General features: G+C 52.3%; 1 protein-coding gene across 1 annotated transcript in view; it reads right to left on the reverse strand.

The window, feature by feature from the left end:
- jcada (junctional cadherin 5 associated a) overlaps positions 1-13,858 on the reverse strand; it is a 40,169-nt gene that overhangs the window by 23,731 nt on the left and 2,580 nt on the right. The window contains exon 2 of the mRNA XM_078429587.1: positions 6,035-9,876. Within this exon, the coding sequence (XP_078285713.1) occupies positions 6,035-9,876 (3,842 nt within the window). The remainder of the gene's footprint in view (positions 1-6,034; positions 9,877-13,858) is intronic.

Genomic DNA, 13,858 nt, shown 5'->3' on the forward strand with positions numbered 1-13,858 from the left:
TGCTGAGCCGGATGGTCACATCGCACAGTGATCCGACACAGATCTACTTGCACTTTATTCTGTTTTAAAACTGTTACAATTTATTTCATTGGATTGTTTACATTAATACTGACGAGCTAATAAATTTATTGCATCGTATGGGAGGTGCATTCCCAATCTCGTTGTACCCCTGTACAATGACAATAAAGATATATTGTATTGTATTGTATATCTTTCATTCATTGTTCTTTATCTCTCCACGTCACCGTCTATATCTCTCATTTCCCTTATCCCTAACCAGTCTGAAGAAGGGTCTTGACCCGAGACGTCACCCATTCCTTCCCTCCAGAGATGCTGCCTGTCCCGCTGAGTTACTCCAGCTTTTTGTGTCTATCTGTCCGTGATAACTACGTTGTCTAACCGAGCTAGAGCCACTTGCCTGTGCCTGGCCCACATCTCTCAATAGACAATAGACAATAGGCGCAGGAGGAGGCCATTCGGCCCTTCGAGCCAGCACCGCCATTCAATGTGATCATGGCTGATCATTCTCAATCAGTACCCCGTTCCTGCCTTCTCCCCATACCCCCTGACTCCGCTATCCTTAAGAGCTCTATCTAGTTCTCTCCAAACATTTTCTTAACCATGCATATGTCTAAGAGTCTTTTGTCTCATAATTCTACCTGTCTCCACTATTTCGGATTCCATATACTTACCACCCTTCAGTTTTAGTCTTTAGTTTTTAGAGAAACAGCGCGGAAAGAGGCCCTTCGGCCCACCGAGTCCGCGCCGACCAGCGATCCCCGCACATCAACACTGTCCTACTAGGGACAATTTACACGTACACCAAGCCAACTAACCTACGTACCTGTACTTCTTTGGAGTGTGGGAGGAAACCGAAGATCTCGGAGAAAACCCACGCAGGTCACGGGGAGAACGTACAAACTCCGTACAGACAGCACCCGTAGTCGGGATCGAACCCGGGTCTCTGGTGCTGCAAGCGCTGTAATGCAGCAACTCTACCGCTGCAACCCCCCTACGCGATAAAATGTTTGGAGATCCCTTTTAAATGTTTCATGTCTCACCTTAAACCTATGCTTTTAGTTGTTTGATTCCTCTACTCTGCGGACCAGACTGCAGTGTTTGACATTATCTACACCCCTCGTGGATTTTGTATAGCTCTTCAAGAACATTTCTCAATGTCCTATGCTCCAGCAAATAAGGACGCAGCCTGTCCAGCTTCTCCTTGTAGCTCAGATCCTCCTGATCTGGTAGTATCTTTATCAATCTTTTTTGCACCCTTTTGTTGCTGAGGTTCTTCAAGGTGTTGGCAAGGCCGCATTTGGAGCATTGTGAGCAATTTTGGGCACCATGTCTGAGGAAGGATGTGCTGGGCTCTGGGGAGGAGTCAGGGCCCAGAGGAGGTTTACAAGAATGATCCCAGGAATGTGTGGGTTAACATACGATGAGTGTTTGACAGCACTGGGCCTGTACTCGCTGGAGTTTAGAAGGATGAGGGGGGGGACCTCATTGAAACTTACCGAAAAGTAAAAGGCTTGGATAGAGTGGATGTGGAGAGGATGTTTCCACTAGTGGGAGAGTCTAGGACTAGAGGGCACAGCCTCAGAATTAAAGGACGTTCCTTTCAGAAGGAGATGAGGAGAAATGTCTTTGACTAAAGGGTGGTGAATCCGTGGAGTTCTTTGCCACAGAAGGCTGTCGAGGCCAATGGATATTTATAAGGCAGAGATAGATAGATTCCTAGTTAGTATGGATGTCAGGGGTTGTGGGGAGGCAGGAGAATGGGGGTTCGGAGGGAGAGATAGATCAGCCAGGATTGAATGGCGGAGTAGACCTGATGGGCTGAATGGCCTAATTCTGTTCCTATCACTTATGACCTTCCTAGTTTAATGACATCTTTCCTTTAGCAGGGTGACTGGAACTGTGCATTGTACTCCAAATGTGGCTTTACCACTGCCTTTAACAGCTATAACATGCTGTACCAACTCCTGTACCCAATACTCTGACTGGTTTAGATTTAGATTTTAGATTTAGATTTAGAGATACAGCGCAGAAACAGGCCCTTCGGCCCACCGGGGTCCGTGCCGCCCAGCGATCCCCGCACACTAACACTACCCTACACCCACTAGGGACAATTTTTACATTTGCCCAGCCAATTAACCTACAAACCTGCACGTCTTCGGAGTGTGGGAGGAAACCGAAGATCTCGGAGAAAACCCACGCAGGTCACGGGGAGAACGTACAAACTCCGTACAGACGGCGCCCGCAGTCAGGATCGAACCTGAGTCTCCGGCGCTTCACTCGCTGTAAGGCAGCAACTCCACCGCTGCGCCACCGTGCCGCACTCTTGGTGAAGACAAGTGCTTTTAAACATCTTCTTCACCACCCTGTCTTCCTGTATCATCACCTTCAAGGAACTATGGTCTGGGTCTCTAACACTAAACACGAACCTACCTTCTGCTGTGTTAGTTCTGGTCTGGCTTATCCTATCAGTTTAATTTAATTTAGTACATTTTAGTTTATTGTCACGTGTACCGAGGTACAGTGAAAAGCTTTTGTTGCGTGCTAACCAGTCAACGGAAAGACAATACATGATTACAATCGAGCTATTCACAGTGTATAGATACATGATAAGGGAATAATGTTTAGTACAAGGTAAATCCAGCAAAGTCCGATCAAGGATAGTCTGAGGGTCTCCAATGAGGTAGATAGTAGTTCAGCACTGCTCTCTATGTGACCGGGATGTTCAGTGGGATGGTTCAGTTGCCTGATAACAGCTGGGAAGAAACTATCCCTGAATCTGGAAGTGTAAGAAAATAACTGCAGATGCTGGTACAAATCGAAGGTATTTATTCACAAAATGCTGGAGTTACTCAGCAGGTCAGGCAGCATCTCAGGAGAGAAGGAATGGGTGACGTTTCTGGTCGAAACCCTTCTTCAGACTGATGTCAGGGGGGCGGGACAAAGGAAGGATATAGGTGGAGACAGGAAGATAGAGGGAGATCTGGGAAGGGGGAGGGGAAGAGAGGGACAGAGGAACTATCTAAAGTTGGAGAAGTCGATGTTCATACCACTGGGCTGCAAGCTGCCCAGGCGAAATATGAGGTGCTGTTCCTCCAATTTCCGGTGGGCCTCACTATGGCACTGGAGGAGGCCCATGACAGAAAGGTCAGACTGGGAATGGGAGGAGGAGTTGAAGTGCTCGGCCACCGGGAGATCAGTTTGGTCAATGCGGACCGAGCGCAGGTGTTCAGCGAAGCGATCGCCGAGCCTGCGTTTGGTTTCGCCGATGTAAATAAGTTGACATCTAGAGCAGCGGATGCAATAGATGAGGTTGGAGGAGGTGCAGGTGAATCTTTGTCTCACCTGTAAAGACTGTTTGGGTCCTTGGATGGAGTTGAGGGGGGAGGTAAAGGGACAGGTGTTGCATCTGGAGGTGTGCGTTTTCACACTTCTGTACCTTTTGCCCGATGGGAGAGGGGAGAAGAGGGAGTGGCCAGGGTGCGACTCGTCCTTGATTGTGCTGCTGGCCTTGCTGAGGCAGCGTGAGGTGTAAATGGAGTCAATGGAAGGGAGGTTGGTTTGTGCGACGGTCTGGGATGCGTCCACAATACAACATGTCGCATGTATCTGATTTAAACTTCATCTGCCATTGTTCAGTCCATTGGACCTGTTGATCATGATCCTATTGTGATCATAGATAATTTTCGTTACTGTTCAATATACACCCACTTTTAGCTTTATCCACAGGTTTACTGCGGTCACATCCAAATCGTTAATATAAATAATGAACAACAGTGGACACAGAACTGGTCCCTGTGGTACACAATGTATTACAGGTCCCCAATCTGAAAACCAACCCTCTACCACCACCCTCTGTTTCCTACTTTCAGTCCTTGAGACACAGTGAAGTTAACAATCCAACATACGCTTAAGTATCAATTAAGGTCCAGCCCTTTGACAGGTCATAGGGTCATAGAGTGATACAGCGTGGAAACAGGCCCTTCGGCCCAACTTGCCCACACCGCCCAACATAGACAATAGACAATAGGTGCAGGAGGAGGCCATTCGGCCCTACGAGCCAGCACAGCTATTCAATCTGATCAAGGCTGATCATTCTCAATCAGTACCCCGTTCCTGCCTTCTCCCCATACCCCCTGACTCCGCTATCCTTAAGAACTCTATCTAGCTCTCTCTTGAATGCATTCAGAGAATTGGCCTCCACTGCCTTCTGATGTCCCATGTCATGTCCAATTTATTAGAGCAAACACAGGGATGATTCTACTTTTGCCATCGTAGATCAAGATGTAAACAGCTGCCATCGATGTTAAGTGTAGGAAGGAACTGCAGATGCAGCAACATGTCCCAGCTACACTAGTCCCACCTGCCTGCGTTTGGTCCATATCCCTCCAAACTTGTCCTAGCCATGCACCGAGCAAACATCTTATCATGGCTCATTTCCTTTATCATCGTTACTTTTTTGCATTTGTTCATTGCTCATTTGTTCTACATCTCTCCACATCACACTCAATGTCTCCCGTGTCCCTACCCCCCCCCCCCCCCCCCCCGACTCTCAGTCTGAAGAAGGGTCTCGTCCGAAGCGTCACCCATTCCCTTTCTCCAGAGATGCTGCCTGTCCCGCTGAGTTACTCCAGCTTTTTATGTCCACAGCATCTGCAGTTCCTTCCTACACTTAACACCGAAGGCAGCTGTTTACATCTTGGTCTACGATGGCGAAAGCAGAATCATCTCTGTGTTTGCTGTAATAGACAATAGACAATAGGTGCAGGAGGAGGCCATTCGTCCCTTCGAGCCAGCACTGCCATTCAATGTGGTCATGGGTGATCATTCTCAATCAGTACCCCGTTCCTGCCTTCTCCCCATACCCCCTGACTCCGCTATCCTTAAGAGCTCTATCTAGCTCTCTCTTGAATGCATTCAGAGAATTGGCCTCCACTGCCTTCTGAATTCCACAGATTCACAACTCTCTGACTGAAAAAGTTTTTCCTCATCTCAGTTCTAAATGGCCTACCCCTTATTCTTAAACTGTGGCCCCTTGTTCTGGACTCCCCCAACATTGGGAACATGTTTCCTGCCTCTAACGCGTCCAACCCCTTAATAATCTTATACGTTTCGATAGGTTCTTCGGTTTCCTCACGCACTCCAAAGACAATAGACAATAGGTGCAGGAGGAGGCCATTCGGCCCTTCGAGCCAGTACCGCCATTCAATGTGATCATGGCTGATCATTCTCAATCAGCCCCCCATTCCTGCCTTCTCCCCATACCCCCCTGACTCTCAGAATTAAAGGACGATCCTTTCAGAAGGAGATGAGGAGAAATGTCTTTGACTAAAGGGTGGTGAATCTGTGGAGTTCTTTGCCACAGAAGGCTGTCGAGGCCAATGGATATTTATAAGGCAGAGATAGATAGATTCCTAGTTAGTACGGATGTCAGGGGTTGTGGGGAGGCAGGAGAATGGGGTTAGGAGGGAGAGATAGATCAGCCATGATTGAATGGCAGAGTAGACCTGATGGGCTGAATGGCCTAATTCTGTTCCTATCACTTATGGCCTTCCTAGTTTAATGACATCTTTCCTTTAGCAGGGTGACTGGAACTGTGCATTGCACTCCAAATGTGGCTTTACCACTGCCTTTAACAGCTATAACATGCGGTCCCAACTCCTGTACCCAATACTCTGACTGGTTTAGATTTAGATTTAGAGATACAGTGCAGAAACAGTCCCTTCGGCCCACCGGGTCCGTGCCGCCCAGCGATCCCCGCTCATTAACACTATCCTACACCCCACTAGGGACAATTTTCACATTTGCCCAGCCAATTAACCTACAAACCTGCACGTCTTCGGAGTGTGGGAGGAAACCGAAGATCTCGGAGAAAACCCACGCAGGTCACGGGGAGAACCCCCCTGACTCCACTATCTTTACGCTATCTGTAATAGATTGGACATTACCATGCAAACAATGGGGTACAGTGACCTCAGACAAGACACGACGCTGTAGAAATCTTCACGCAACATACCTCCAGCCTCTTTGCTCCCAGTACTGACCGCGGTTGAGGACACAATAGATTCTGGACCCTCTCCCGGCGAGATGACTCTTCCCTTTGCTGCACACGTGTCTGTCTTCCCCACCGAGGTGCAAGGCCCCCCCTCGTGGTCCCCTTGCTCTGAGCTGCGCCTCTCCTCGTCGGGCTGCTCAGCGGAATCTGTGCTTTTGATGCTGAGCCTCCTGATGCTGGAGACCGCCTTCATTCGGGCCAAGCGTCGTGGAGCCGGTTGGCTTGGTGGTGTTGCGAGCCTGCCTCGCAGGGCTTCGATCCTCCCCGAAGTGCTCTCCCACCCAAAGTGGCAACTTCTGTCAGCCCCATTGCACAGCTCGTTGGAAGGCTCGTGGAAGACCTCGTTGGAGGTGACCTTCTGCAACCCTGCAACGGTGCCCCTTGGCAAGTTATCCCGGAGCACGTCGATTCCATTCGGCGACCACACTCCGGGGACTGGGCTTCCTCTCCCTTCCAACTGATGGTCGCCTTCCACGCCTCTTCCAATGCTTTCTGGAGTGCATCTAGAGTCGACCGCAGCAGGGTCTTCACAAGGAGACCTTCCCTCAAACTCTCCAACATCCACACGCCGCGCCGCCTTCCCCGGGGAAATCAGGGCTTCCACTTCCACGTCGATGCCCAAAATCCTGGCCGCTCTTTCTTCCAACGATTCCGCTTTGGAGATCCCCCTGGCCGGCCTCCTCTGTTCCAAGGGGTCGTCCACACCACCGACAATCGGCTTCGTGCTGTTGCAAGAACTTACAGAGCCCGCCAGCTCTGGCTCCAAGCAAATCTGACCACTGTCAAATTGAAAGAACATTCTCCTGATCGTTCCTAAGCAACTTCTGTCAGCCCGATTGTAAAGCTCGCTGGAAGGCGCACGGAAAACCTCATTGGTGCTGACCTCCTGCAACCCATTGCTTCGGGTTTCTGGGGCAGGGGGGATTTTCAAACCCGCTGCCTGATCTCCGACAGCCAACACGTTGTTGCGAGAGACCTCTCCTCGTTTGCATCCACCGAGCCGACAGGTGGGTCCACCCAGCACGTCCATCTTTGCGCTCTGGCCGTGGCCGTCGGTGTCCTCTGCAATGGTCTCGCCGTTTGGTTTCGCGAACTGTGCGCTTTTGCTGGGGGAGGACGTGTTTGCAGGGGTGCTTCTCTGAGCGCTGGCTGTTCCTTTGCCGGCGGGTTTGAGGAGCGGGGGGCTCAGGTGGGGCTCGGCAGAGGACGGCAGGTGAGCTTGATGTACCTGAGGGGCGTAAAGTGGGCAGCATTCTCCTGGTGCGGTCGCGTTGGCCCGTGATGGCGGCGGTGGTCTTCTTCCAGGGCGCTGAGGAGAAGGCACCAACTGAGCGCTCGGAAGGCAGACTGTGGGCGAAGGCACCGTCTGAGCGCTTGGAAGGGCCGGGCTGGTCGACCCCATGGAGAGCCCACCGTCCCCACCTCCACCTGGCTGAGCCTGGACGCCGCGCTCTCCATGGTCCTGAAGCTCCTTGTTGAGGATCTCCAGCTCGCTGATCGCGTCCCAGGGCCGCCGGTCCACGGGCCTCAGGAGGAACTGGCCGAAGCCGACGGGCTGCCCCCCGCCGGGGTGGGGTGGGGTCGGAGGGCGGGCTGGCATGCCCTCTGCCCCTCCGTTGGTACCCCCGCCTGGGGTTCCCGGGGCCGCTGGACACTGGCCTTTGGGTTGAGGTTGGGCAGGGCTGGTGAACGCACTGTTGCTGGACTGTCGTAGGATTGACCTCCCATTCACCGGGCGTCCACTCAGCTTCACCCTCGTGTGCTCACCGTTGGCACCAGAGCCTGGTGCGCCCCCTTGACGCACGAAGGCGGTCGGTTCACTCCTTGAGTGGCCCCGCTTGCTCGCCCCTCCGTCCTGCTCTAAGGCGCCAGCAGATGGTGGAGCGGCAGCTTGGCCCAGGCTAGTCTGCTTCCACTGGTCTTTGCACTGGTCTTTGCCCGGCCACGACCTGACGGCTCTCAGCTGCCTGTCCACCCGGCCACTGCCGCTCGGCCCCCACTGCCCGCCTTCCCACGCCAGCGCTTGCAGCTCCAGGTCGCAGGAGGAGGACGACTCGCTGAGGAGCCTGTGGTCGGGGAGGTTGGCCGGGCTGTGGCTGACCAACTCCTCGGTGCTCCCACGTCCCTCACCGCCGCCCAGGGGCACGCTGACCAGGCAGAACACCGTCTCCGTCCTCCTCCTCCTCCTCCCCCTCCTCCTTGGCTGCTTCTCCCCCTGCCCCTCCAGACGCCGGCAGTCCACCTGGAGGGCCTGGTCCCCCCTCGGCCGTGGGTTGTGGTCACAGCGACCATCATACCTCCTCCCCTGGTCTTGGTCCTCTGGATTTGGCAGCGGACAACTGCTGCTGCTGCTGCTGCTGCTGCTGCTGCTGCTGGTGCTGCTGTTTGTGGCTTGGTCCACCTGCCCTGCCCGGCCGGGGTAATGTGACCGAGACTGGACACAGAAGGCACTGCTGCTGTGATGCTGCTGCTGCGATGGTCCCAAGGTCGTCTCCCCGTCTGTATCTCGGTCTGCTGCTCCCCTCTGACCTTGCCCACAGTCCGCCTCTTCCCACTGCTTCTCAGATCGCACCACGGTAATGTGCCTGATGCGAGGGTCGGTGAATGGTATGTACCTGACAAAGGCCTTGTGCTCATCTGAGTGCCCGTTGTGCGACGACCCGTGGCTTCCCCGAGGGTGATGGGCACCATTGTCCGTGTCACCAGTTGTACTGTTGGCCTGTAGCAACAAATGTGGCTTTGCGTCATTCCCGTCGAAGGGCTGCCTCTGGTCAACTTGACCGCTCTTCCCGGTTTCGGAACAGCACCGAGTCCCCGTTGGTGGAGACCATTGACCTGAGTTGTTGTTACAACCAGGCACCTTGTCCAAGCCTTTCTGACCGACGTTTAGTTGAGGCTGTGCCTTGTAGGAGGGGGGAGGCACGTAGACAGGGGGGTCCAAGCCTGGACAGCTGTAATGGTCATTGTCACTGGCCAACTCAGCCCCTGACCCTCCGTTTTCCCCATGCACATGGAGACCGCCTATCATTTCCGAACTCCTCCTAGTTTGCTGGTACAGCTCATAGGACGGAGGGTTCGTGGGCCTGCCGGGTTTAGCGTTGGGCGGCCCAGCAAAATGAGCGCTTTGCCTGGCGTTTTCTCCCCATCTCGAACTGGTTTTGGGGTGGCAGTGAGGGCCGCTGATCTGCCACGCAGAGCGGTCGCTAAAACACGGTCTGTCTGTCCTGTCAACGCCAGATGTCCTCACATAACGTAGCCCTGTCTGAGGTTCCTTCCCGTTGGCGTCTGGCGTGACCCTGGGCAACGACCGGGACTTTCCTTCCTTCTTCTCCACGTGTTCCATTCCTTCTTGGTGAAGGATTCCTTCCTGGTGGAGGAATGCCCCATCGCCGACCATCCCGGGCAAGATGTTTGGTCTCGGCTTGGTCCCACCGCTGTCGGACAACTGTCTTCCCAAGGAAGACCTCCATTCATCTGTTCCCAGGCTTTGGCACTTGCGATCCATTGGAGTACCCCACAGATCCTCACTCACCGGGCTCTGACCTTCTGCCCTGCAGTCCGTTTGCTGGTCGGACTTTGTGGCTCCTGCCTTGTGCTGCTGATGGTCTTTCCAACCTCTTCCTCGCTGCTGCTCGGCTTGTGGGACGTGTTGAGTTCTCCTCGAGTTGCTTCCTTCGGAGTCTCCTTGGTGGTTTGCGTAATCCAGTAAAACACTGAAGTCTTGGCCCCTTCGTCTCCAGTAGTTGATGTCTTTACCCGCATTGAGCCCCGGTGGGCAGGGTAACGGAAGGCCACTGTTCAACCTGCAACACATATCAAGGGTGCAGTTTAGACATGAGAGGGTTCTTCACTCGTAGGCTGTATAAGAAAATAACTGCAGATGCTGGTACAAATCGAAGGTATTTATTCACAAAATGCTGGAGTAACTCAGCAGGTCAGGCAGCATCTCAGGAGAGAAGGAATGGGTGACGTTTCGGGTCGAGACCCTTCTTCAGACTGATGTCAGGGGGGCGGGACAAAGGAAGGATATAGGTGGAGACAGGAAGATAGAGGGAGATCTGGGAAGGGGAGGGGAAGAGAGGGACAGAGGAACTATCTAAAGTTGGAGAAGTCGATGTTCGTACCACTGGGCTGCAAGCTGCCCAGATGAAATATGAGGTGCTGTTCCTCCAATTTCCGGTGGGCCTCACTATGGCACTGGAGGAGGCCCATGACAGAAAGGTCAGACTGGGAGTGGGAGGGGAAGTTGAAGTGCTCAGCCACCGGGAGATCAGTTTGGCCAACGCGGACCGAGCGCAGGTGTTGAGCGAAGTGATCGCCGAGCCTGCGCTTGGTTTCGCTGATGTAAATAAGTTGACATCTGGAGCAGCGGCTTCACTCATAGGCTGGTGTGCAAGGCCCCATTGGATGCCAAGCATCCTTTGCACCACCTCGCCCAGGATTCACAGCAACTGGGACCTCAACGCCTGTCGTCTCGTCACCCTTTCTCCCATCATGCAGCGACCCTCTGTGGCTCCGGTTTCAACATACTAGGAGCATGGAGAACCAGCTGGGAACAGACATCGCCACCTCCTCAACTCACTGTCGCACCGAACACCACAGCCCCACCCGGCTCGGACATGCCCCACAAAGAGTGGGCCGCCCTGAACCGGCTCCGCACAGGGGTCGGCCGGTTCGATGCCAACGTGCATCGTTGGGGGTTGCGTCCATCAGCAGCCTGCGTGTGTGGAGCAGACCGGCAAACAGCGTGGCACAGCATGTTCGACTGCACTGTCCTCCGCCCCCCTGGTTTTTTTTGTGTTTTTTTTTCAAATGATCAAAATATTAATGAGTTCAAAGCTATTAACCAGATTAACAAAAGCATGCATCCACTGTAAACAATTACAATCATTCAACGTAATCCCTGAACACATTCAGCCAACCGATATGATGAGTAGATACAAGGATGAGTTATACATAGTTAATTAAAATCCCCAGTAACCAAGAACAATTTCCTTTAGAAATTTCAATATTACTTTACTGTAAAAATAAAATTTTCTGGCAAAGGTGTAGGCGTCAAAATGTTGCAAAATTAAACTAACTAGTCATTAGGAAGTAATAGATCAACATTATGCTCTGAGAAGTGAAGAAGCTGACAGCTGTGTTGGTCAGAGGTTAAAGTTTAGACTTCAGCTGGGTCATCAGCTTTTCCAGTTTGATGGCGAGGGTCATGTCTCCTTTTATCTTCAACCTGCCCGATTTATCCGGTTTTTCGCCTCTCCCAGGAGATCACACGGTTCTTTTGGGTGGGGAGAAGGGCGATAGTGGGAAGGCGGTTGGGGTAGGATCAGCCATGATCGTATTGAATGGCGGAGCGGGCTCGAGGGGCCGGTTGGCCTACTCCTGCTCCTATTTCCTTGTGTTCTTGTGACATGAAGGCCAGAGTTGGTTTCATTTTACCTGAAAACATTTTTACAAAGTCCTCACTGCTCATGTTCATCTGTACATCTGCCTTTCCTGGGAAGCTTCCTTGCCCAGTGGAGCTCCTTCCCCCTGGTGGAGGGGTAGACCTCACGGCCCTCGACAACTGCACATTGCACTGGCTACAGCGCCTGGAGACCCTCACATAACTTCCGCTGCCTCAAACGCAAGAAGGAGAAGAACACGAGCAACTGCATTTCCCATTAAGAAACCCTTGTCTAATTTCTCAGTGATAATTGGTGAAATAATCCTGGGGACAACAGATTTTTATTAACAGAGCCTGCAGGAATCACTGTTTAATTAGACAATAGACAATAGACAATAGGTGCAGGAGGAGGCCATTCGGCCCTTCGAGCCAGCACCGCCATTCAATATGATCATGGCTGATCATTCTCAATCAGTACACCGTTCCTGCCTTCTCCCCATACCCCCTGACTCCGCTATCCTTAAGAGCTCTATCCAGCTCTCTCTTGAATGCATCCAGAGACTTGGCCTCCACTGCCTTCTGAGGCAGAGAATTCCACAGATTCACAACACACTGTATTGCTCTATGCCTCTATAACTGAAATGAGGAAATGAATTGTTCCCGAACCGACTAGTGTGGCTAGGACACGTTGGACGGTATGGGCAAGCGGTAGAGTTGCTGCTTTACATCGCCGGAGACCCGGGTTCGATCCCGACTACGGGCGCTGTCCGTACGGAGTTTGTACGTTCTCCCCGTGACCTGCGTGGGTTTTCTCTGAGATCTTCGGTTTCCTCCCACACTCCAAAGACGTACAGGTATGTAGGTTAATTGGCTTGGTAAATATAAAAATTGTCCCTAGTGGGTGTAGGATAGTGTTAATGTGCGGGGATCGCTGGTCGGCGCGGACACGGTGGGCCGAAAGGGCCTGTTTCCGCGCTGTATCTCTAAACATTAGACAATAGACAATAGATAATAGGTGCAGGAGGAGGCCATTCGGCCCTTCAAGCCAGCACCGCCATTCAATGTGATCATGGCTGATCATTCTCAATCAGTACCCCGTTCCTGCCTTCTCCCCATACCCCCTGACTCCGCTATCCTTAAGAGCTCTATCTAGCTCTCTCTTGAATGTATTCAGAGAATTGGCCTCCACTGCCTTCTGAGACAGAGAATTCCACAGATTCACAATACACTGTATTGCTCTATGCCTCTACAACTGCATTTCTTTTTATCTTTAAACAATTTGGTTTACACTATGTCCAAGAGAAAGTATTGCATAAAAATACCCAAAGAAAGATTCCCATGAATTGAAAATGGAGGCAAAAGCTTCACTGAAGACAGACACAAAAAGCTGGAGTAACTCAGCGGGTCGGGCAGCATCTGTGGAGAGAAGGAATAGGTGACGTTTCGGGTCGAGACCCTTCTTCGGACTGAGTGTCGGGGGAAAGGGAAACGAGAGATTTAGACGGCGGTGTAGAGAGATATAGAACAAATGAATGAAAGATTTGCAAAAAAGGTAACGATAATCAAGGAAACAGGCCATTGTGAGCTGTGTGGGCTAGGTGAAAATGAGTTGCAGACAATTAGACTCAACGAGACGACTTTGAAGCTAGTATAACTTGGGTGGGGGAGGGACGGAGAGAGAGGGGATGCAGGGGCTACTTGAAGTTGGAGAAATCAATATTCGTACCACTGGGTTGTAAACTGCATTACGTAGTTGCTGCAAATGCAAAATCTGATTGCAAGTTTAAGTGGTCAACATTAATATTTATTGCCCAAATAGGATAGTGTTAGTGTGCGGGGATCGCTGGTTGGCGAGGACCCGGTGGGCCGAAGGGCCTGTTTCCGCGCTGTATCTCCAAGCTAAACTATATTAAAACATCCTAGGATTCACTTGGTCAAGTCCAGCCATTCGTGCACCACTTTGCACTTCAACACTGCCCACACCTCCTCGTTCACAATGTCGATATGGCTCAGGCCATCAGCTTTCAACCAAGGAACTTCAGTAACCCTTTCAGTCATAGAACCATGCAGACTGGAAACAGGCTTTTCGGCCTAGCTTGCTCATGCCGACCATGGTTCCCCACCTGCACTAGTCCCATCAGGCCGAGTTTGGCCCACATCCTTCTAAACCACAGTCAGTGTGGCCGGGGATGTTCCTAGTGAGCGGGGGCCAAGCCCTCCGGTAGGCCCGGGCTCGCCCACCGCGGATGACGACAGGACCCTCGCCGCAAGAGCAAGGAGGGACCCGCGAGCGACTGCCGGAGTGAGGAGGGCCATCGGAGAGTGAGGGGGGTGTCGGAGAGTGAGGGGGGTGTCGGAGAGTGAGGGGGGTGTCTGAGAGTGAGGGGGGTGTCGGAGAG

The sequence above is a fragment of the Rhinoraja longicauda genome, chromosome 2, assembly GCF_053455715.1.
Source record: "Rhinoraja longicauda isolate Sanriku21f chromosome 2, sRhiLon1.1, whole genome shotgun sequence".
NCBI lineage: Eukaryota > Metazoa > Chordata > Chondrichthyes > Rajiformes > Arhynchobatidae > Rhinoraja > Rhinoraja longicauda.